Genomic DNA, 23,997 nt, shown 5'->3' on the forward strand with positions numbered 1-23,997 from the left:
ATATATATATATATATATATATATATATATATATATATATATATTTTTTTTTTTTTTTTTTTTTTTTTTTTTTTTTTTTTTTTTTTGCGCGCTGATCATTGTAAATAGTCATCTCGCTAGGTTTTGAGAGCCTGCCGTTTTTACTTCCGGATTCCTGAAATCAACCAGTAGCGGGTTGAAGCATTACTCTTTCAGTTTACTTGCCTTACTGACATCAAGCAACGGACCACCGGCATCCACAACACTGACAAGTGACAACCCCTGATAACACCAGCTGCTGAGTTCATATCCTGGCTCTTCAGAAACACTATTCAAAGTCAGTGAGGAGCAGCTCTATGTCCAGAACTGTTATACATTTAGGCATCAGTCCATAATTCTAACCTTGGATATAATTTGAGACAACCGGTAAAAGTCAAAGCAAATGGACTGGTTGATGGGGTGAGTTCAATATATTGGTCATTTATAAAATATCATGCTAATGTGACATTAATTATGCTGTCTTCACATGTGTAAAGTTTTATGCTAGATCACAGGTTTAGTGGAACATAAACTGACTGTATTGAACTGTCAGCATTTGTTACAGGGGTCCAGGACGTTGTTGTCGGACATTAAAATTCTTAACTTTAAACAGAACAGGGGCATTTTGTTCTACTTATGTGGTTTCCTTCATGACATCCTGCCGCATGAGAAGCTACACCCTGACCTGTCGGGTTATTTTAGGTTAAGAAGCTAACAGAATTATTTGTCACTGCATATTACTTTTTGATTTATGCTTGAATTTTATTCATTTTTGGCCATGAGATTTTTCTCAGGTATTTGGCAATGGTTGGATGGATATCTAAAAATTGATTAGTTTTACATTAACTGCATGAGGTGTACTATACCATGTATGACTATATTTTCTTTGTGGAACATAAAGTTTTTTGTCCATACATTAATGGTCAGGGGGTCAATGCAATGCAAGGGCGGTCCATCTTCTTTTGTGATCTGCTGAAGAAAGGAAAGACGTGAGACAAAATTTTAAGGTGTGTTAAAATGACAATGAAAAGTGTTTCCTTTGCTTTTTCCTTGTACAGGCAGCAAAGCTGTCAAAAAGAGTCCCCCGTTCGTACAGATCCATTAAAATGACTAAAAACGCTGCATTATTCATACCAGGCCAGTATATGGAATATCCACCTTATTCATATGCCCAATGCGTTTTTCCCACCAGGGGAGCTAGTTGATAGAGTAAACTTCTGCCGTATCCGGTCAGAAAAACTCAGAACACATTTTCCTTCTTAAAGAATGACTTCAGTGCCATTCTTTGTTAGCAGGGAAGTAGCAGAGAATGCAACTCTGTCATCACTATGTTAAACCCACCCACTGACTCTATCCACGATGTGATTGGCCTGACTAGAGTTTGGTTTTTCAAGCTCGCAAAGGGTTGCTAGACGACTCTGGCTGCAAATTACATTTGCTGCCGCTAGGGTGCGTCTAGATTTCTAGGCTAAAATCTTAAATGTAATTGTTAAATTAAAGGACACCTCCGGTGAAAAATGAACCTAGGAGTAATTAACACATGATTACAGAGTAGTTCGTTCTTTGGGATGCGTTTTCATGAAAATCGAATGTAAAGAGTTTTATCTCTAAAAACAGATTAGCTTATAACTCTAGTTTATGGGGCATAGAATAAGTAAAATTAAATTGCTAGTTAATACCACTAACAAGGCTCAAAATAGCCTCACTAAGGCCGGGGACACACTGCAAGCATGCCGTGAGCGTCTCGGCTGCGTGGCGTGTCCATTTTTATTTTGCCTCCCATGTTAACTGGTTAGAGGTTGCACACTGGCTGCGTGACACGTGTGGCTCGCGCAGCTCGAGCCACACGGAAAATGCGTGCATGCTTGAAATAGAAGAGACACCTATTTTTCACACGTGTGTTGGAAGCGTTTCCAGGCAAAATTAGAAAAATAGGTTTATATGTCATTTTGACATGAATACATATTAGTAAATGACATTTTCATGTTTGAAAGTCTGTAGGTTAACATAAATGCAGATATAGACCTAATTGTAATAATAAAAAAAAACATAATTATCGATTTTGAAATATTAAACAGAACAAAATATTCTACTGCCGACGTTGTCTTTGCTGTATCAATAGGCAATATATTTATATTTAACATGAAGTATAGGGGTTCCCTGTACATCAATAGCAGCAGGAGCGCCGCATCAGATACGCTCTTTGTGTGCAAAGACAGAGAAAACGCCAGGACACACAACAGAAACGCCATGCTCACGCCACGCTTGCAGTGTGTCTTTGGCTTAACACAGTAGAATAATGACGGTCCCTACATGCAAACTGAAGCATTGAGAACTTTGTAAGTGTACAAACAGTTTAATAAGAAGATACTTTATAAAGACAGTACATTACGTGGATACAAACAGTAGCCATCTTGGAACACAGTCTCGACAAGTCGAGCCATGAATGCTGTGATAAATTGTGGTTTAGTCTATACGGCTAAATTTGCTCTTCCTGACAACTGAATTGTTGTATTACTCACTAATTTAAAGTATATAAAGCCTTCAAGTTCTGCATAATTTTAAGGGCGTGTCACTTTGAGTGACAGGTGGATTGCCGTTTGTTTGCTGTCTGTTAGTCATCACATCACTCAGCTCTTTTGCTTTTCATTTTCTGTTATACGGGAGTGACGTGCTGCCAAGATGGTAATGGCCGACCTTATGATTCAAAACTGCTCTTCAGAACCCTATGGGTGACGTCACGGACACTACGTCCATATATATTTACAGTGTATGAGGTAAACCCATGAATAGGGGTGGGAATCACAGGGTACCTCATGATACGATACATGATACATGGCTCACGATACCGATAATATCACGATACAGCAATTCTGTGATAACTATGAAAACAATATGCCTGTGAAAAAGGTTAAGTGTAGGTTTTCCAGACGTTGGACTTAAACGTGGTTGTGTCATCTATTATTTTACTCCCTCTGCTGTCCACCATCCTGTTAAAAATATATATTTTTCTTAGGCTAGTTAACTTATTTTTCTAGTCACCTTATGCATACATTTTATTCAAAAAAAAAGTTACCCTTGAAAAGTACACTATGCCTTATTTAATTTCCATTTTTAGAAAAATCACCAATATATAACATAATATATTATAAATGTTTTACCCATCTTCTGAGCAAAGTCAAGTTTTGAACCATGTGAACTCCCATCTGCACTCCCATTGGTTGTCACAGCATTATGCCACTTCTCATTTGCATAATGTTGAATTGCACCACATGACTTTTATGTCTGTGCAGACCATGTGCAAAAGTAAGTTCTATAATTTACATATATATTTGATTTAGTTTTAGGCTATGAAGCCCTGAATAAGCACATGCGAGATGAAACGTGTCATTTTAGGAACATCTCTGTTGTCTGTCAGTGAGAGGTCACACGTGGCTTCCGCCGCTGGTTATAAACAGGGTCAGGCATTGTCAAGCATTCCTATGGGTTTATGCCCTCATACAGCTGGTTTAACAGGTCCAAAGACAGTGACCATACATTCACATTCCTGTGTCATTACATAAGCACCCTCTCTTGACCTGCTGCTGCTGTTTTTGTCTATTCTGACCACATAAAGCATCACGCTGGTCATTGCAGGCTGGTAGGCCAAATCCTTTCCTGTTTTGATGTCTTGCATAAGTGACATTTTGGCTTCTGCCCTGCGATTCACCCAGTATTCAGGCAGAAGAATAGGTTTAATTGTGTTTATTCAAACTTGCAAGCAAATTCACTAAATAAAGACAAAATGAGCAAGGATTTGTAACTCATTGAACAGAATATTCAGCAAGAAATTATGCAGGCCAGGTTCATTTTTAAACCCCGACTCTAACCCTAAGCAGTGGGGCATAAGCAGATTATATGAAAACATATGGATAAAATTGTATGAATTCATATGAATTAGCGACTTATTTGCCAAAATGTAAAATAGTTACAAATGGCCATTTAGTTGGATTTTCATTTTATGTTTTCTTTCTCTCTCTTTTTTTTTTTTTTACACTGACAAAAAAGACAATAAAAAATTATATATATATATATATATATATATATATATATATATATATATATATATATATATATATATATATATATATATATATATAAAATTAGTTTTTTCCCCCTGCCTTAGTTAACATTAAAATAATGTATTTTTAGCGACAAGGAACTTTATTTTTATTGATAATTTTTTTCCCATTTTATTTATATCGGTTATTTATTGATGCTTGTTTCCACCACAGAATAAAAACATTTAAAAGATTATTGACTTTAAAACATAAAAACTCGCAATTGCGAATTATAAAGTCCAATTCTGAAGAGGATTTTTTTCCCCCTCAGAATTGCAAGTCTATATCCTGAATTCGGAGAAATAAAAGAAATGTGAGTTTAAGAAGTTGGAAAAAAAAGCTTCTATAGTTATTGGGCAATTCAAGTTTTTTTTGGTTATCAGAATTGGTCGATACTATTTTTTTAAAATATATTTTACAAATATGTTTTATTTATATTAATATTGGATGTTTAATGCTCATTTAATGTGTTTTATGCTTGTGGTACGTTTGCCGTCATCTAATGCTCATTTTTTGGTTATCAGAATTGGTCGATAGTTTTTTTTTTTCTTTATAAAAATATTTTTTCTTTATATATTTTTATTTGATGTTTAATGCTCATTTGCCGTATTTTTACGCTTGTGTTACATTTGCCGTCACCTAACGCTCATTTAACCACCAAATGTGGGGTGCAGAGCTGAAGTGGTTAAAGTTAATAACACTATTAAAATTTTGCCTTTAGCTAATCTCAAAATGTATATTTATTTTCTTATGTACATTATGATATTGTGATATTTAAATACACATGTAGCTATAAATTTTAAAACAAATGAATTTATTTAGACAAAATGGTATAGAATTGTATCAGTCATCGGCCATAATATGTCAGTTATTAGCATCTTATCGGCTAGAATTTTAATATCAGTGTATTGTTCTCTGTCGATTTTGATTTTGTTTGTCTTTAATCTGGTCGGAAGAAATTGTGCAAACACTGGTTCTGTCAAAAGACTGCATTAGATTATTATTTTTTAAAGACTTTGCTATTGATGTCAAGGGGGACACTTGACACACATATAATGGAGCATAGAGCTTTTATTTGAGTGGAGATTTCCACTATGGAGAAAAAATAGCGATTACAGAAAGGCCGGAGGGAAGGAAGCGTCTCTACTGGGTGGAGGGAGCCATTGTTTTCAGAACAGTGCTTTATGGGAACTGTGTCAGATTTTACAATAGCCATGACGTTCATTATGCCAGGTCAAGATTTTATGACTGGTCAATTTGGTTATAGCTTGCTACAATGTATTAAATATTTGATACAGTTATTTTAAAATGTATTTGTTTCCTTTTGACCATTTGTAGACAGAGACTCTACAAATGTAAGTGTTTTACCTGGAAAGGAAATACATTTATTCATTTGACAAAAGACACCATTATATTGCAGTCTTGAGAACTGTGTTTGGCAAATTATGGAAGTGTGTTTTTCCTTCTAAAAGGTCCTGGTCTGTCCTTGGAGTTTGTTCTTGTTTTACTTGGCAAAGCTGCTTATTTGGATGTTTGCTTGCAAATTCTATACTTAGTGCAGAACCGACATTGCCAGTACATTCAAAACAAATCCAAATTTGAGTAATATTAAACTCTCTATTGTATTTAAAAAAAAAAACACATCTAGTCTTTTAAGCTTTCTGAACTCCCATAGCTCTTATATGATAATTGTCCATATAATTTAAATAAAAACACAGTTGAATTTTTCATAGCATCTTGTATTTGTTTATGTGATGCTCCTTTGTTTGCCCAGATTTGTTAATTGGAAGGTACAGTAATTTTACATGACAGTATACAACACATTAGGGTTCGTTTTTAGGGTTCAGGTTTGTAGAATAATTTGATACTTGCAAAGTAAATTCTAGTGAGTAGAATGTCTGTTGGGGAGGATCAAAATAAAGAGCAGATATTAAAGGCCCACTGAAGTGCTTTGAAACACTCAGGGTTATTGTGGCAAGGGGGGCGTGGTTCAGCGAGGTCTGCAGCGGGAGAGAGGGCCGCGGGACGAGCGGTAAGTGAGTGGGTTGGACGCAGATTAATATCACCTGTCTCTTGTTCTAGTAATGAGCGCGGAGACGGGATAAAACACCAGCGGAACCGGAGACCAGAAAGAGAGAGAGTCGGACTGTTGATGCGACCCACTGAGTTATCCGGAACCCGGAAGTGCGTGACCCGGAAGCGAAACTGAGCATATGAGAAACAGACACACGCTGAAGTGTGCACGTTGTGATTTGAGTTATTGAGAAAATAAAGAGCATCAACAGTCCTGCCGACCTCCGTGTCCTCTTCCTTCCTCACTATATCGAACTTGTTACACTGGTGCCGAAACCCGGGAAGGAAGCAGGACAGAGCCGCCGCCATGACAACGCCCTCCGCCTCGCCATTTGCGGAGATCATCAACTCCCTCGCGGTCCTCCACCAGGAACACCATAAGGCATTGCTGGACCTTCGGACCGAACAGGAGCGCCGCTTCGAGGCAATCGTCCAAGGCCAGCAAGAGGACCGCGAGCGGTTCCGGAGCTGGATGGACCGGGAGGTTCGCGCCGAGGCCGCTGGGCGGGCCAGCGCACCGGTGCACGTGCCCCTACAGAAGATGGGGCCGGAAGACGACCCGGAGGCCTTCGTGGATCTATTCCAGAAGGCCGCGGAGGCCTGCGGGTGGCCCCGGGCACAGTGGCCGGTGCGCCTCATCCCCCTTCTATCCGGCGAAGCCCAGGCGGCCGCGCAACATCTACCGGTCGCGAACCTCCTGGACTACGACGACCTGAAGAGGGCCATACTTCAGCGGGTCGGCCGGACCCCAGAACAACACCGCCAGCGTTTCCGCTCCCTGGAGTGGGGTGAGTCCGGTCGACCCTTCGCATTGGCCCAACAGCTCCGGGACGAGTGCCGCAGATGGCTTCTGGCCGGCGGCAGCGACGTGGACCATGTTGTCGATCTGGTGGTGCTGGAGCAGTTTATCACTCGGCTCCCCAGGAAGACCGCCGAGTGGGTCCAGTGCCACCGGCCCACGTCGCTGGAGACGGCCATCAACTTGGCGGAGGACCACCTGGTGGCGTGCCCGGGGGTCGGCGAACCCCCACTAACTTCTCCCTCTCTCTCTCCCCCCCCTCTCTCTCTCTCTCGACCTGTCCCTCTCCCCAGGTCCCGCCCTCCAGGCCCTCCTCGCGTCCCCCCCAGAGGCCGGGGTGGGATGGGCCTTGGACCGTCTGGGAGTTCGCGGGTCCCGCCCAGGGGGGCGGGGCCGCTGGGGGCTGGTGGTGACAATGGCTCTGGTTCCGCCCCCTTTCCGCGCTCATCCTCCAACCCACTCCCCGCCGCCGGGGCGGCGGGTAGGCCTGGGCTGGCCTGCTGGCGGTGCGGCGATCCGGATCATTTTGTGGACCGATGTCCGATGATGGACATCGGAACAATGATCCGGATCCCGGATGTCCAGCGGACCACCCCCGATCAGGCAGGAGAGTACCAAATTCCTGTGAGTATCAAGGGGGGTACATATCAGGCCTTGGTGGATTCAGGATGTAACCAAACCTCGATCCATCAAAGCCTGATGCAGCCTGGGGCATTGGATACAAGCCGCGTGGTTAAGGTGCGGTGTGTGCACGGGGATGTGGTGGAATACCCGGTTGTCCCGGTCACGATACAATTTCGGGGGAAAAAGCATAGTGTAGAGGTGGCGGTTAGTCCACACCTCCGGCATCCGCTAATTCTGGGGACAAATTGGCCCGCCTTTTCGGCGTTATTGGGGTCACTATGCGCGGATGCCGCTTGGGAGAAGAAGGCGAGGAGGGGGGCGGCGCGAGTGCAGCTTGGGGAGACTGAGACGGGACCCTTGAGGACAGCTGCAGCGGAACCGAGCGGGATCGAGAGACTGATTCTCTCGGACCGCGATGACTTTCCGCTGGAGCAGTCACAAGATGAGACCCTCAAAAATGCCTTCCAACAGGTCCGATCGATTGACGGCCAGTCTCTCCAACCTGCCTTGCCTGTCTCGTATCCATATTTTGCCATAATTAAGGATCGGTTGTATCGAGTGACCCAAGACACTCAGACAAAGCTAGATACAACCCAGCTGTTAGTACCAAAGAGCCGCCGGGAAATGCTTTTCCAGGCGGCTCATTCTAACCCAATGGCGGGCCACCTGGGACAGGCGGCCACGCTGAATCGCTTAATGACCCGATTTTTTTGGCCAGGCATTCATGACAATGTGCGCAGGTGGTGCGCGTCTTGTCCGGAATGTCAGTTGGTGAATCCACTGGCCGCCCCAAAAGCGCCATTGCGCCCCCTTCCATTAATGCAGGTCCCCTTCGAGAGAATTGCGATGGACCTCATCGGGCCATTAGAGCGATCCGCACGCGGACATCGTTTTGCGCTAGTTATCGTGGACTACGCAACGCGATATCCGGAAGCAGTGGCTCTCCGCAACATCTCGGCGAAGAGTGTTGCGGACGCACTGTTTCGTTTAATCTCCCGGGTGGGGATTCCGAAAGAAATCCTCACTGATCAAGGCACGGCGTTTATGTCACGCACGTTAAGCGAATTGTACGGGTTATTGGGCATTAAATCCATTCGAACCAGCGTCTATCACCCACAAACAGACGGCTTGGTCGAGCGATTTAATCGCACTCTTAAATCCATGATCCGTAAATTCGTACAGGAAGACGCCAAAAATTGGGATCGGTGGTTAGAACCCCTCTTATTTGCTGTGCGCGAGGTCCCGCAAGCCTCCACGGGGTTTTCCCCCTTCGAGCTTCTCTACGGTCGACAGCCACGGGGTGTGCTGGACGTCCTACGAGAAACTTGGGAGGAGGGGCCTTCGGTGGCCAAAAACGAAATCCAGTACGTCATGGACTTGCGAACAAAACTCCACACATTGGGGCGGCTATCTAGGGAGAATTTGTTGCAAGCCCAGGACCGCCAGAGCCGGTCATATAACAGGGGTACTAAACTACGCAAATTCACACCGGGAGAGAAAGTGCTCGTTCTACTCCCAACGTCGAGCTCAAAATTAATGTCAAAGTGGCAGGGGCCGTTTGAGGTCGCACGGCAGATTGGAGAGCTCGATTATGAAGTGATACGATCCGATAGGAACGGGGCACGTCAAATATACCACCTCAATCTGCTGAAAAAATGGAATGAGGTGGAATCGGTGTTGTTGGCAACGGTGATCGGGGGAGAGGATGATCTCGGGCCAGAGGCGAGCATTAAAGCGCAATCAGTCGCGTTGGCCCCTGGGGGAGATCACCTCTCACCGTTACAACTCGCTGATTTATCGAAATTACAGGCGGAATTCGCTGACGTGTTCTCGCCACTACCGGGACGTACCGACTTGATTCAGCACCATATCGAGACCGAGCCGGGCGTGGTAGTTCGCAGCCGGCCGTATCGCTTGCCTGAACACAAGAAAAAAGTAGTTCAGGATGAATTAGGGGCAATGCTCGACATGGGAGTAATCGAGGAGTCCAACAGTGACTGGGCGAGCCCGATAGTTTTGGTCCCCAAAACAGACGGCTCGGTCAGGTTCTGTGTGGACTACCGCAAGGTGAACGCTGTGTCGAAGTTCGACGCGTATCCAATGCCACGGGTTGACGAATTGCTTGATCGGTTAGGCACGGCTCGATATTATTCGACACTGGACTTAACAAAGGGCTATTGGCAGATCCCCTTGTCTCCATTGTCCAAAGAAAAAACAGCTTTCACCACGCCGTTTGGATTACACCAATTTGTCACGCTTCCTTTCGGCTTGTTCGGGGCGCCCGCAACCTTCCAGCGGCTCATGGATAGGATTTTGCGTCCCCATGCTGCATATGCTGCTGCGTACCTAGATGACATAGTGATTTATAGTCACGATTGGCAGCGGCATATGCAGCATGTGAGGGCGGTCCTGAGGTCGCTGAGGAGAGCGGGGCTCACGGCCAATCCGAAGAAGTGTGCGATTGGGCGGGTGGAAGTAAGGTATCTGGGCTTCCACTTGGGTCATGGACAGGTGCGTCCCCAAATTGATAAGACTGCCGCAATTGCAACCTGTCCGAGGCCCAAGACCAAAAAGGAGGTAAGACAGTTCTTGGGGCTGGCGGGATATTATAGACGGTTTATACCAAATTATTCGGACCTCACCAGCCCTTTGACTGATCTTACTAGAAAGGGGCTACCAGATACGGTCCAGTGGACGGAGCCGTGTCAACAGGCTTTTACCCAAGTAAAGGCTGCTCTATGTGGCGGGCCGCTGTTACACTCCCCTGACTTTTCTCTCCCTTTCTTGTTGCAGACTGACGCGTCGGACAGGGGGCTGGGCGCAGTCCTGGCCCAGGAGGTGGAGGGGGGAGAGCGGCCGGTGCTGTACATTAGCCGTAAGCTCTCCAAGAGGGAAGCTAAGTACAGCACCATAGAAAAGGAGTGTTTGGCCATCAGATGGGCCGTTCTCACTCTCCGCTATTACCTCCTGGGGCGGGAGTTCACTCTCTGTTCGGACCACGCTCCTCTCCAATGGCTCCACCGCATGAAGGATACCAACGCGCGGATCACCCGTTGGTATCTGGCTCTTCAGCCGTTTAAGTTCAAGGTGGTCCACAGGCCGGGTGCTCAGATGGCTGTGGCCGATTTCCTCTCCAGAAATGGGGGGGGGGGGGCGTGGTTCAGCGAGGTCTGCAGCGGTTCTAGTAATGAGCGCGGAGACGGGATAAAACACCAGCGGAACCGGAGACCAGAAAGAGAGAGAGTCGGACTGTTGATGCGACCCACTGAGTTATCCGGAACCCGGAAGTGCGTGACCCGGAAGCGAAACTGAGCATATGAGAAACAGACACACGCTGAAGTGTGCACGTTGTGATTTGAGTTATTGAGAAAATAAAGAGCATCAACAGTCCTGCCGACCCCCGTGTCCTCTTCCTTCCTCACTATATCGAACTTGTTACAGTTATTCAATGTGTTGATGTAATTTCCACTGAAATAGGAAGACAGGGCAGAACAGATTGAACAGCTCCTCCACTTTTTTAAAAACAGCCAATAGCATTTCATTTATATCACAGTTTGGCCACAGCCTTTTAGCTCGGTGAAGCTGCAGTTTCCTCCTAATCTCTAAATGTTTCTACTCCTAATCTCATCCGTATCGCTTTAAAATATAGAAACCTGTGCAGAATTCAAATGGTCTGATACGTATTCTGGTCTGTGTCAAATCATGATCCGCTCTGTGCTGTCGTCTCTGGATCGGAGCAGACTGTGTGTGCGCTGCAGCTGTTTAAGTGATATACTCATGGTGAAGTTCTTTTTCGTTCTTCATTTAGGGGTTCTTAATCCATAGGGTTTAATATGGAGTTGGCCCACCCATTGCAGCTATAACAGCTTGAACTCTTCTGGGAAGGCTTTCCACAAGATTTAGGAGTGTGTTTATAGGATTTTTATTTACCATTCTTCTAGAAGAGGATTTGTGAGGTCAGGTACTGATGTTGGACGAGAAGTCCTGGCTCGCAGTCTCCACTCTAATTCATCCTAACCTACTGTAAACCTTAACCCGATATGCACGATATTATCGGATGCACGATATTATCGGCACGACATTCGGCATTGGCCGATATAAAAAAAAATATGCCTTGCCTATATGATAACTAGTTGATATGCGCCTGCAATAACTCACGTGTGTAAGGAGTGCTATAGCAATTAGATCATGTCAGCACTGCAGTCATTCTCCAAGTGAAAACAAGCAAATACATTCCATGTACAGTGATTTATATTGACTGCTTTAAATTTTGCCTTGAATATCTGAATACACGTACAGAAGGACGTGACCGTCAGCAGCAGATTTTCCACGTTTTCGCAACAAAACAAGCCCAATCGTGTCTTTTCCATAGACAGTAAAAGAAATGGACAGAGCTATCCCATTGACTTAAACGGCGGATAATGAGGCCAATCAGAGGCACTCACTTCCTGATGGCTGAGCGAACTGCGCAGGCTCAGACTAAGCTTGACGACGTAGATGTGATGTAAGCAACCTGTCTGACAGTTGTAGGTCTTCTAGTAGTTGTGGAAAATGAAATCTGAAACGCGTTGTTTAAATATTTTCTCCCGTTGCTTTTGGCTCCCTATCGGCTTCTCCCCATTCTTCTCCCTTGACTTTATTGGACTTTATGTTTCCACGTCCCCCCGACTGTCTCATAGACAGTAAAAGATTGCTCCTGAGCGTCTCCTCCTGTCTATACGGTAATTTCTCAACTGTGCGACAGAGTCGCGTTGTTATGACGCAATCGTTAGCCTATTTTTACAAAAACAGCTTCTACGGGGCGATAGTGTAAGATACAAGGTAATGGAGCCTTTTATGCATTGTCGTGTTTCTTTATAAATAAACAATGGACAAGTGGAGTCTTTAAACGCCTTAGATGTAAAGTTATTCACTGTCAAAGTGACTCAAAAATGAATGGGAGTCAATGGGATTCTAACAGCAGGTGATGGCTTGGTTAGCAATGGCCGCCCCTATGGGTGGAACGCTTTCCGAGCGCTAGATTACCCCCTTGGTCTCTTCACTCTCTAGTGAGTGCAGCAGCCTCCACAGCAGCAGAAGCCTCCTCCAGGTCCTAGTGCCCGCCCGCCAGATCGCTATATATTTATATATGTAGTAGGGGTGCTGTTGTTACAGTAATACAATGAAAAGTAGAACACAAATAAATTAAAGTTACTTCTTGTTCTGATTAAACAAATCAGTAATGATGTCATAAATCACAAGCATGACACTTGTAAATTAAATACTTTTATATACATATACATTTATAGTGTATTAATCTGTAATGAAATTATAGAAAATGGATGATGAAAAATAATCCAAGGATTGACAGACAGCATCTATGGATGTTACCCCCACTTCATGTGCACAAATGTTAAATCCAAAAATACAATATTTAGGTTACAGCTGCATTTGGGGTGAACGGACTTTATTATTGTTATTTTCAGAGCTTTTAATAGACTCTTATCATAAAAAGAACATTATTAACATTAATTTATCTTCAGTAAGAATCCTTTTAGTAAGGATACCTCAGAAATCTGAAACCAGAATGTAAAAAAAAAAAAAAGTTTTTGCTCAAAATGGTGTTGTTTCCAAACGAAGGGAAAAAATAAATATATATCGCATCGGCATCAGCCAAAAATAGCTGAAAAATATCAGCATATCGGATATCGGCAAAAATCCAATATCATGCATCCCTAGTTTACAGGAAAGGTTTCCTCGCTTAGCTCTGCTTTGCCCGCTCAGAGTATTAGTGGATTCAGTTTATCAGTTGTGATATCAGCACAGGCTTTACCATATGGATTCGACAGCACTGCTACAAACAGTGAGTAACAGTGTTTATTAATGCCTGATCTGGGATCAGTGAGTTCTGATGCGTAGCTAATCATCCAAGTTCGCACAGACTTTCTTTGTAAATCATTTAATACTGTCAGTCCTGCCGCTGGTCATCTTGATGCATCAGTGAATCAAGCCAGTGACTAAAACGATCAACTTCACGTCGTTTCTGTTAGTAGTATGAAACAAATCTGTTATTTAAATGATTAAACTACAGAGAGTGATCAAATACTGAACACTCTTTATAATGTTCGGATCTTTCAATCACATGTATATCTGCAGTGCACACTTGTCCAAACTACCATTAAGCTGCACAACAAAAGCTCTTACTGTATTCATGTTGTGTGTTTGCTGTTAGCTGGGGTGAAAGCATGTTGTGAAAGAAATAACGTTGCAAAGTTCACTCGTGTTTATTCAGAGCTCTCAGATACAAACAACATAAACTTGTGCTCTCAAACAACTTGGTACAATAACACTTTCTCAGCAATCTTTCCCCAGCTGCGTCTCTCTCGACTGGCAGTGAGTGCTGCTGCTGCGCCTGCTCGCGCCTGACTAAACCACGCCCCCTCCGCACTTTATCTCATTTCAAATGCAAAGATGTCAGCCAACCATAGGGCTTATATCAGTATAGAAAAAATGCCTTTTATTTCTAAATTATGGTTTTTTTTATGTATAAGTACACTTCAGGAAACATTATAAAATAATAACAACATCCATGCCATGGGACCTTTAAAAGCATGCAATGTGACTTTGAATATCATTTAGTGCTCCCACCTTTGTAACATAGCAGTACTAAATGGAATGGATAATTCACCTGAGATCTCGAAATTAAACATCTGGTTTGGACCGACAAATTACTTGATGCTGGAATCTTATCGCATCTGGTCTGGTTAGGACACGGTGTTCTACCACTGCATCTGGTGCTTTGCATTGCTCATAATGATGTAAGGCATGGATGCAGCTGCTCCGCCATGGAAACCCATTCCATGAAGTTCTCTACACACTGTTCTTGAGCTAATCTGAAGGCCACACAAAGTTTGGAGGTGTGTAGCTATTGACTCTGCAGAGATTGGCAGATATCTCGATATCGATACAATACGACATGACTACGTGTTCTGAAAACCAAGCATTTCTCAGAAAAATAAAAAGATTTAAGCCTACATTTCAAAAATTTGTGTCAGAAAATGTATTGTTTTTAAGCCTTTCGCACGTACGATCACACAAGTGTAATCAGTCTAGGCTGGTCCCTGGAGCGCATGATCAAGTGCATCACGATCAACTGCTAAATTCAAATGTTGTTGAATATATCATTCAGACCTACTTCTGAGCACTGTGAACCTCAGCACGCGCTGACCCTGCTCTGTGATTTTACATGGCATAACACTTCTTGGCTGATTTTCTGTTGTTCCCAATTGCTACCACTTTGTTATAATACCCAACAGTTTACCGTGGAATATTTAGTAGTGAGGAAATTTCATGAATGGACTTATTGCACAGGTGGCAGTCTATCACAGTACCACGTTTGAATTCAATGAGCCCTTGAGAGCAATCCATTCTTTCACAAATGTTTATAGAAGCGTCTGCATGCCTAGGTGCTTGATTTTATACACCTGTGGCCATGGAAGTGACTGGAAAACCTGATTCAATGATTTGGAGGGGTGTCCCAATACTTTTGGCAATATAGGGTATGTGCGGAGCGCTTTCCTGTCAATAACAAAATAAACACAAGAAAATCCGATGAGAAGCTGGAGTGCAGTAGCCTGACAAGCCAGACCCACATCAAGATGTTTGGTCTGGAAACTCACATTTGACGGGGGCTCAATCCGAGGTGCGGATAAACGGTTGTCTTTCAAACTCCCTCTGCACGCAATAGGATAGCGCTACCAGTGCTACCACCAACCAGAGCAACGAAGGTGAAACAGAGCTTGTTGATAGATTAAACATTCGCCGTATCCGGTCAGCAAAATTCTGAACACATCTTCCCTTTTTAAGAATGACTTCAGTGCCGTTCTTTGTTCTTTTCTCAGAGAAAAGCTCAACTCCAAGTCTTCCAGAGTCGCGGTCAAAGCTGATTCGAAAGACCGCCGTTCGCCAGTTTCTGTGTTTACTAGAAGCACGCAAACGCAACTCGGCCGTCGTCATTATGGCCCCGCCCGCCGACTCTATACACGATGTGATTGGTCCGGCAAGAGTTAGGCGAATACAGCTCAGAAGGGTATTGAGAGTTGCTAGACGACACTCGAGGGCAGATTAAATTTGCTGCCGCTAGAGTGCGTCTAGATTTCTAGGCTAGGAGTGCAGAGGGATGTCTTCAAATCACTGATCCATATTGGCAGAAGTGAGAGACTAAGTTTTAAAGGCTTATATCTTCTAAATGTGAATTGTGTCATTGGTTTGGAGAACACTTGCTTATAAATAACAGTAAGGCTAACAAATTCATTCTAAAAGCCAAAAAAATCAATGTAACGTGTTCGTGGGTGTGGAAGGAAGAGGACACGTGGGTCGGCTGGACTGTTGACGCTTTACTTTATTTAGAATACTCAAAACACTTTCAACACACTCAATAGTGAGGTTTCTCTCAACACAACGATCACTTCCGGGTCGGCACTTCCGGCTTCCGGGGTAACTCAGTCTCTGGGGATCGCGTCAACAGTCCTGCTCTCTCTCTCCCTGGCTTCCGGTTCCACTGGCGTTTTATCCTCTCTCCACGCCCATTACTGGAACAAGATACAGGTGTTATTAATCTGCGTCCAACCCACTCACTTACCGCTCGTCCCGCGGCTCTCTCTCCCGCTGCAGACCTTGCTAAACCACGCCCCCCTTGCCACAATCAACAACAAAAAATGTGTTATAAAACAGGTAATGAAAACCAATGCAGACCTATCTTTCTATATTTCATAGTAAGTAAATGTCTTAAAATATCAGTAGTTTTTCCATTTTACTTTAACTAGATCTTTATTGCAATATCTGGAAGTAGCAGAAGTAAATTGAAAGCAGTTTTTTTTTTTTTTGATGTATAAAATATTTCATGTGTTTGACCTGATGTATGTTTCCACTAGCAGTGCAAAGACACACTTGTGATAACTGATAACCTTCTGTGATTGTTTTGACCTCTTTTATCTTGTGTTTTTTAAACAATTAGCTTGCATTGTTATTAGCACTGTAAAGCAAACATCACCACACAAAATGTCAATTTCTAAAAGTGTCTTGAGATATAAGCTATAGCTTTGGTAATGCTGGTAAAACAGACACTTAGAGCCTCGATCAGTCTATCAAAGCCAAAAACAAACCTTCATGGCCTGTTGTTTAGACCTTTAGTCTTTTTAATTGGCTGTTGAGATGGAATGTCTGCTCTCAGCCAATGAGCTCTGATTAGGCAGAAGGTCATGTCATGTGTTCATTTGAACTATCATCATCATAGCATGTTCTTTTGAAGTGCTAAACATCGGTTTTATTCAGATTAAATTAGTTAAAAAGGGATTTAATGCCGTTTTAATGCACACAAAAGCAAAGGACAGGAGTTTTATGAGTTTCAAAGGAAGTTTGACAGCTCAATGAACTCTGCCAGAGCACTAAATCATCCTTATACTGTACTAAAGTAAGTATGTGTTCTTGGTAGCATATTTGTGTCTGTTGGTCCGGTATTATAATAATGCATGTGTGCTCTCTTCAGGCAGGAGACTGTTATTGCATCCTCATTCATGAGCTGTGCAGCACTTGTCTGTAAACGCCACTGCCTGTCATGGAACAGTTGGTAGATTAAGTGCACCTTATTAAACGACATATTGAGCTCCATATGTCTCCTTTATGTGTGCGGATGACGTGCCATGCTTTGTTTTATGCATACATAATTATGCATAAGGATTGTATAATGTGTTCATGGACCTTTTCTTTTATCAACATAAGATTTTGACCTTTTTTAAATAGGTGTTTTGACTTGAAATGTGTTAACATTTTTGAAAGAAGCTAGCCTAGAAATCTAGACGCACCCTAGCAGCAGCAAATCTAATCTGCCTCGAGTGTCGTCTAGCAACTCTCAATACACTTCTGAGCTGTAAACGCCAAACTCTGGTCGGGCCAATCACATCGTGTATAGAGTCGGTGGGTGGGGCTTAACATATTGACGGCCGAGTTGCACTTGCGTGCTTCTAGTAAACACAGAAACTGGCGAACGGCGGTCTTTCGAATCAGCTTTGTCCGCGACTCTGGAAGACTTGGAGTTAAGCTTTTCTCTGAGAAAAGAACAAAGAATGGCAAGTCATTCTTAAGAAGGGAAGATGTGTTCTGCCGACTACGGCGAAAGTTTAAACTTTCAATAAGCTCTGCGTCACCTTCGTTGCTCTGGTTGATTGTAGCGCTATCCAATTTAGTGCATGCCGTGCAGAGGGAGTTTAAAAGACAACCGTTTATCCCGCCCCTCGGATTGAGCCCTGTCAATGGTGAGTTTCCAGACCAAATATCTTGATGTGGGTCTGGCTTGTCAGGATAGAAAGAAGCCTTTTATGCTCAAAATAATAATTTTGAGCATAAAAGTAATAATGGGAAAGTAATAATGTGAAATATTATTATAATTTAAAACAACTGTTCTTCTATTTGAATACATGTTGAAATGTAATTTATTCCTGTGATGGAATTTTCATGAATAAAGTTTAAAAGAACAGCATTTATTTGAAATATAAATCTTTTGTAACATTATAAATGTCTTCACTGTCACTTTTAATTAATTTAATGCAATTTAATCCATGGATCGGACTTGTTTGTTCAGCACATCCCACAGATGCTCGATTGGATTGAGATCTGGGGAATTTGGAGGCCAAGTCAACACCTCAAACTCGTTGTTGTGCTCCTCAAACCATTCCTGAAGCCTTTTTGCTTTGTGGCAGGGTGCATTATCCTACTGGAAGAGGCCACAGCCACTAGGGAATACCGTTTCCATGAAAGGGAGTACATGGTCTGCAACAATGCTTAGGTAGGTAGTAGGTAAGCTCAGGTAAACAATGCTTAGGTAGGTTGATGTGTCAAAGTAACATCCACATGGATGGCAGGACCCAAGGTTTCCCAGCAGAACATTGCCCAAAGCATCACACTGCCTCCGCCGGCTTGTCTTCTTCCCATATGCATCCTGGTGCCATGTGTTCCCCAGGTCAGCACCCGGCCATCCACGTGATGTTAAAGAAAACATGATTCCTCAGACCAGGCCACCTTGTTCCATTGCTCCGTGGTCCAGTTATAATCCTTACGTGCCCACTGCTGCCACTTTCAGCGGTGGACAGGGGTCAGCATGGGCACCCTGACTGGTCTAAAGTTATGCAGCCCCATACGCAACAAACTTCAATCAACTATTTATTCTGACACCTTTCTATCAGAACCAGCCTTAACTTCCTGAGCAATTTGAGCTACAGTAGCTTGTCTGTTTGATCAGACCACACAGTCCAACCTTCGCACCCCACATGCATCAATGAGCCTTGGTTGCCCATGAGCCTGTTATAATCCTATACCAAGATAAACATATTTTTATTATATCAGTTATTGACCATTCCATTATTTTACTATATGTATTGGCCTAAATTTCTATGTCTCTACTGTAGTAACATTTATTCATAAAGGAACAAAAGTAGTTTTTTTACACAACCTCACCTTTAACTTCTTTGACTTGTGTGCTGTGTAATTATTAAAAGGAGGATTGCAATACGTCCTACCACTGGACAGCAAGTCAAGGTCAAATCAGCTCACATTCCAGTGCCATTGGCATCGAGTCAAACCCGAACCCCTACACACACACACACACACACACACACACACACACACACACACACACACACACACACACACACACACACACACACACACACAGCTGCTTCACCATAGTGCTGATACTGAAAAGAAGAAGTAACCAAAAGGATCTCACCAGCAGAAAATGGGACTACACAGCTTGTCTTTTTGTGTTGTGCTAAAATTTAGAAGCATTTGGACTGAATGGATGGGCATTATCATCATAATCTCATGTATATGTATTCATTTATTTATAGGCAAGTAAATGACAAATTAATTTGAATGCACTGAATCTGAGTGAGTTTTCATGGTTTGGCTCTGAAAGGAATTCAGAGATTCAAGAGCGATAGAAAACATTGAACAAGCACGTAACATCTTTCACGTCTCACTCTGGATGTGGTTTTTAAGCTCTCACTGGGTATTGAGAAATAAAGTTCTTTTCAGACAGAAAATAAACGACATAATAAAGGGCCGTTAACAACATTGGTTTCAACCAAAAACAGAACTTTTTAGGCATTTTGGCCGTTTATTTACACAACAACAGTTTTCATGACAACTTTAAATGTCTTAGTTCTTTTTGGTGGTGTTTTCTGGAGAAAGCATCATGCAAAATTAAGTAAAACTTGCAATTTTGAATGTAGTTTTGTAATTTGTATTATTGTGCATAATATTTAATCAAGCTGTATTTTTTTAATGATAAAAAGTTAGAATATTATTATTATTTAACTGTGTAGCATATTTAGGATTAAATGCTAGCTAAAAATGTTTGCCTTAGCAAAACAAAAAAGTATTTTATTAAAAAGAAAAATGTTTTCAAAATATCTATCATTATAATTTCTGCTACCTTATTAAACTATTTACTGTTTAAAAAGTATTTTTTTTCTTCTTTTTTCACAAAGGATGTAACATTGATCAAAAGTGACATTTTGATTTGGAAGAGAGGTTTCCATGTCAAATAAATACTATTCTTTTAACCATTCTATTTATCAAAGTTTTCCTCAAAAATATATAGCAAAACAACCTTTTTCAACATTTATATAATAATAATAATAATAATAATAATAATAATAATAATAATAATAATAATAATAATAATAAATGTTTCTTGAGCATCAGATCATCATATAATAATTTCTGAAGTATTGATGCTGGAAATTCTTATATTATTATTTACAATTTGTATAAAACAAATTCATCCTTGGTGAGCATTAAAAAAATACCCCCCCCCCCCCCAACTATTAAAAGTGTACAATATTTGTCTTGTGGAATGGAACATTTGGACGTTTTTCCCCTCAGTACATTTTCAGACATCCTGCCAAAATCTCAACCTTTTTGCTTTCTCACGTCTGAAATGTGTTTGCAGAACGATGTGAAACTCCTAGAGTCAGATGTTCTTCATCTTATGAAAGAGAAATGAAACCAAACGGTGTATAATGACTTCAAGTGTAATGGTCTACATAACAGGATATTGCAACAAGACAAAACGGTCATATACCCACAAAATCCCCACGGTTTAACCTCTCGAGACAGAAGTATGAAGAAAGCCACCTGATATGAAGTTTCATAATCATTCATGCACATAAATAATCCAAAAATGAAACTTCTTTCATACTTGCATGAAACACAAGTAGAATAGTTTAGCAGAATGCCCAGGCTGATCAGAAAGTAGGCTTTCATGATTCATGATTTTATGACTTATTCTTCATCAGCATGTTTTACATTGCTTTAACGCATCAAAATAAGTTAAGCAACTTCAGTTTTACAAGATTCAACTCACTTTTTTAAAGGGATAGTTCACCCAAAAATGAAAATTAGCCCATGATTTACTCACCCTCAAGCCATCCAAAGTGTATATGACTCCATCCATCCATCCATCCATCCATCCATCCATCCATCCATCCATCCATCCATCCATCCATCCATCCATCCATCCATCCATCCATCCATCCATGTTAATAAATACCTTCTGAAGTGAAGCAACTTTTATGTAAATTTTTCACATTTAACAAGCCAGACCGGCTTCCATATTCAACTTACGAAGAAAGTGTAGCACCTCTTGCAGTTCAAAACGCTTACACTACGTCCGGCTTCACACGTCGTTTCAGTCTGTAAGTTGAATATGGAAGTCTGTCTGGCGGAAACTAGATATTTTAATTTATAACATTTAAAATATGGGTATTTTTCTTACACAAATGCATCCCTTCGCTTCAGAAGGCCTTTATTTTATCACGTCAGAGCAGTGTGGAGTACTTTTACGGATGTATGGATGCACTTTTGCACTTTTTTTGGGCTTCAAATTTTTGGCTGCCATTATAAAGCTTGGATTAGCAAGGATATTTTTTAATATAACTCAGATTGTATTCGTCTGAAAGAAGCATTTCATATACACCTGGGATGACTTGAGGGTGAGTAAATCCTGGGCTAATTTGCATTTTTGGGTGAACTATCCTTTTAAGTCAGTTTAATGTAATTCAAGTTGACTGAAACATTCAAGTTGGTTGTACTCAAAAATTGAAGGCAGCATTTTTTTACAATGATGTTTGTTCTCCCCCTACAATTGTGTTAAGTCCTCATTTATACACTAGATGGCAGCACTTCTCTTCAATAACTCTCTCTGCATTCTCTCTAACAGAAAATCTTTATACTACTGTAAAAGAAGTTCCATACACTAACCCACAATAAGTTTTTACACCTGTTTCTTCTGTTTGATGGTTCAAATTCACAGTTTACCAGCTGTTTTGAAGTGAAATGAAACCGTTGAGTCCTTTCTGACATGTTGGACCATATTGGGAAGTTATGCAGACATGAGTGGAATGTTCTAGAGGAGTGAGAGCAGCACAGCGGCTGTTATCGTCTCTACCCAGACTCCCACAGATGTCATCCTCCTAAACTTGTGTGAAAACTAATATCGCATTCTTCAGCTATTTATCCAAACATAAATCGAGTTACATAAGTTCGTAAACTTTCTCTTGGCGCCAAATAGTTTATGGCGTCTGAGTTTTCATTGACTCTGTTGGGTCAGTTCATCACAGTGTTAACTGTGCCTCAAGTCTTGTTACATTAAATAGATTAGTGAGCCAACAAATAATATTCAGTGCTATTGTTCTTGATCTTTCCTACTGTAATTAGGCCGGGCTATAATGAGATGCAGTGACAGCAGAGACTGTGGTTCGTGTGGTTGGTGCTGATTGATTTGACTGTGCATGTGAGAGACGTCCAACCCGGAGGTCTGACACATTTCAGCAAACACTTACGTCACTTTGGACACATGGTGCACGTTATAGATCTGAGCAATGATACTTCATACTGTCTGCAACATGAGATTGCAAGATCACACACACATGTGTATATATATATATATATATATATATATATATATATATATATATATATATATATATATATATATATATATATATATATATATATATACACACACACACAAGTTTGGACACATTACTATATGCAATGTTTTTGAAAGAAGTTTCTTCTGCTCATCAAGCCTGTACAGATTTTTTTTTTTTAAATATTGTGATATATTATTACACTTTAAAATATTTGGTTTTCAATTTATTATACTTTAAATTATCATTTATTATGCAAAGCTAAATTTTCAGGATCATTACTCCAGTCTTCAGTGTCACATGATCCTTCAGAAATCATTCTAATATTCTGATTTATTATGAGTGTGGGAAACAGTTCTGCTGCCTAATATATTTGATAAATAAAAGGTTCAAAAGAACTGCATTTATTCAAAATAAAAACATTTTCAAATAATATAAATATCCTTTACCATCAATTTTTTGTAATCAATTTAATACATCCTTGCTGAATAAAATTATTGATTTATTTCACAAAAAAGACAGACCCCAAATTACTGACCAGTAGTGTATATTATTGTTACAAAAGATTTCTATTTTTAAAACATTTGCTTCTTTTTTTTCTTTTTTCTTTTTTTTTTACTTTTTACTTTTTATTAATCAAAGTATTATAAAAAGTATCACAAGTTATGAAAAAAATATTAAGCAGCAGAACTGTTTCCAACTTTGAAAATGAATCATCATTAGAATGATTTCTGAAGGATCACGTGGCACTGAAGACTGGAGGAATGATACAGAAATTCAGCTTTGCATCATCGAAATAAATGATAATTTAAAGTATAATAAATGGAAAACCAATTATTTTAAATTGTAATAATATATCACAATATAATTTTTTTCTTCTGTATTTTTGATCAAATAAATGCAGGCTTGATAAACAGAAGAAACTTCTTTCAAAAACATTACAAATAGTAACGTGTCTAAACTTTTGGCCTGTACTGTATATACCGGTCAAAACTTTGGAAACATTACTGTTCGTGATGATTTTGAAAGTCTCTTATGCTCATTAAGCCTGTATTAATTTGATCAAAAAATATTTTGATAAAACAATTTTTAAAAAGAATTTAAAATAATGGTTTTCTATTTTAATATACTTTTAATATATTTCATTCCTGTGACCAAAGCTAAATTTTCAGCCTCATTACTCCAGTCTTCAGTGTCACATGATCCTTCAGATATCATTCTAATATACTGATTTGATCATTTATGTATTTTAATTGTATAGTTCTATTTGAACCATTTTTTTTTATTTGAACCATTTTTTGCTTCATCGTTGTGTTCACACGTGCTCACACAATGTGTGTGTGTGTGTGTGTTGGTTAAGCAAAAAATCACACATTGGAAATAACACAAATTGGAAAAAAGTTGAGAAGACTGA

The 23,997-nt window shown here is 41.0% G+C and overlaps 1 protein-coding gene across 1 annotated transcript in view; it reads left to right on the forward strand.

Annotated features, from left to right (window-relative positions):
• The first annotated feature begins 208 nt into the window (after positions 1 to 208).
• The window catches only part of mob2a (MOB kinase activator 2a), a 79,150-nt gene continuing 55,361 nt past the window's right edge, over positions 209 to 23,997 (forward strand). The window contains exon 1 of the mRNA XM_067436575.1: positions 209 to 438. Within this exon, the coding sequence (XP_067292676.1) occupies positions 422 to 438 (17 nt within the window). The 5' untranslated portion in view covers positions 209 to 421. The remainder of the gene's footprint in view (positions 439 to 23,997) is intronic.

The sequence above is a fragment of the Pseudorasbora parva genome, chromosome 25, assembly GCF_024679245.1.
Source record: "Pseudorasbora parva isolate DD20220531a chromosome 25, ASM2467924v1, whole genome shotgun sequence".
Taxonomy (NCBI): Eukaryota; Metazoa; Chordata; class Actinopteri; order Cypriniformes; family Gobionidae; genus Pseudorasbora; species Pseudorasbora parva.